Consider the following 1269-nt stretch of genomic DNA (forward strand, 5'->3'; position numbering starts at 1 on the left):
TCGTGGCTTAAGGGCGTATCATATGATTGACTCAAGCACAAGGTAGCATAACGGCTGAACAAAAAAATTCCGTCCTCAACACGTTGACAAACTTGTTTTTTTCGAGTGAGGAATAACCTTCAAGTTCTGAAGGCTGTCATGTCGTGGTACACATACAGCAGTCTGGCTGTCAGCCTCGTAGCTGTAACAGGGAATGGAGTCGTTGCCTGGTTGATTATAAGGCGATCTAGACTACACACCTTAACTAACTGGTTTATTCTCTCCTTGGCTGTGAGCGACCTAATGGTTGGCTTGAGCATAGCGCCCGCGAATATTGCGTGTAAGAGGTTTGGCACATGTGACATTTATCTTAAAGGTGCATTTGAGGAACTTTTTCTATACGAGTCTATTTATAACCTGTGCGCCATGACAGCCGATCGCTTTATCGCCATCGCCTACCCACTCAGATATCCATATTTAATGACTTACTGTTGCACTAGGACGATTATTGCGATCTCGTGGTTTTTACCCCTGTTCAATTTCTCCCTTCATTTTTGCTGGCTCTACGCTGAGCCTGAAACAAGAAAAGCCTGGTATCGCATTTTTACTATCACAGAAACGATTTTCATGGTGGCTGTTCCATGCATTTTGCTAACTGTTGCGAATGTGAAGATAATCCGAGTAGCACAGCTACAGTCAAAAAGAGCTACAGTTCAACTGCGTCAAGTAAACTTTAATAACAAGGAAACATTCTCAAGAAAGCCTCCAAGAAAGGCTGTGTTTAAATACAGAAAATGGCACTCGAGGGTGTATACGGAGTCAGAAGAAAGATCCTCATCTAATAGTAAGCACCTTTCATGGCTGGAAATGAGAAGCAAAGAAGAATTTCGCCGAAGATTTCCGAGACGAAGGCTGCCGAGATCTTCCGTTAAAGTAACCGTTGCAGTCATAACGATCTTTCTTGGGTGTTGGACTTTGTCCTTGTATGCATCATTGTGCAGTTATTTCGACTTGTGCAATCTATCGCCAGATTTGCTTGATATCTCTTGGCTGTTAATGTTGTTGAATCCTGCGATGAACCCCATCGTGTTCATCGCGTTTAAGAGTGATCTAAGGGAAGAATTGAAAAGGAAAATGGCTACCTTGAAGAGCTCATACATCTTTAACAAAGAGACTCCTTGAATAACAAAACGACTAAAGAACAAATTAATATCATAAATAATATGAAAAATAGTGACAACAAAAAAAAGTTAACGTTTGACTCATGAGTCACATTGAATTTTAGCCATG

General features: G+C 41.2%; 1 protein-coding gene across 1 annotated transcript; it reads left to right on the plus strand.

Moving 5' to 3' along the window:
* LOC113674796 (octopamine receptor beta-2R) lies at positions 1–1269 on the plus strand. Its single transcript, XM_027191290.2, has one exon. It carries the CDS (start codon positions 139–141, stop codon positions 1159–1161), a length of 1023 nt encoding a protein of 340 aa, XP_027047091.2. The 5' UTR covers positions 1–138; the 3' UTR covers positions 1162–1269.

This window comes from Pocillopora damicornis, chromosome 2 (genome assembly GCF_964200805.1).
Source record: "Pocillopora damicornis chromosome 2, jaPocDami1.2, whole genome shotgun sequence".
Classification (NCBI taxonomy): Eukaryota; Metazoa; Cnidaria; class Anthozoa; order Scleractinia; family Pocilloporidae; genus Pocillopora; species Pocillopora damicornis.

Excerpts from the sequence above, each read along its gene's own strand:
- LOC113674796 (XM_027191290.2), top strand. The coding sequence starts at position 139 with ATGTCGTGGTACACATACAGCAGTCTGGCTGTCAGCCTCGTAGCTGTA.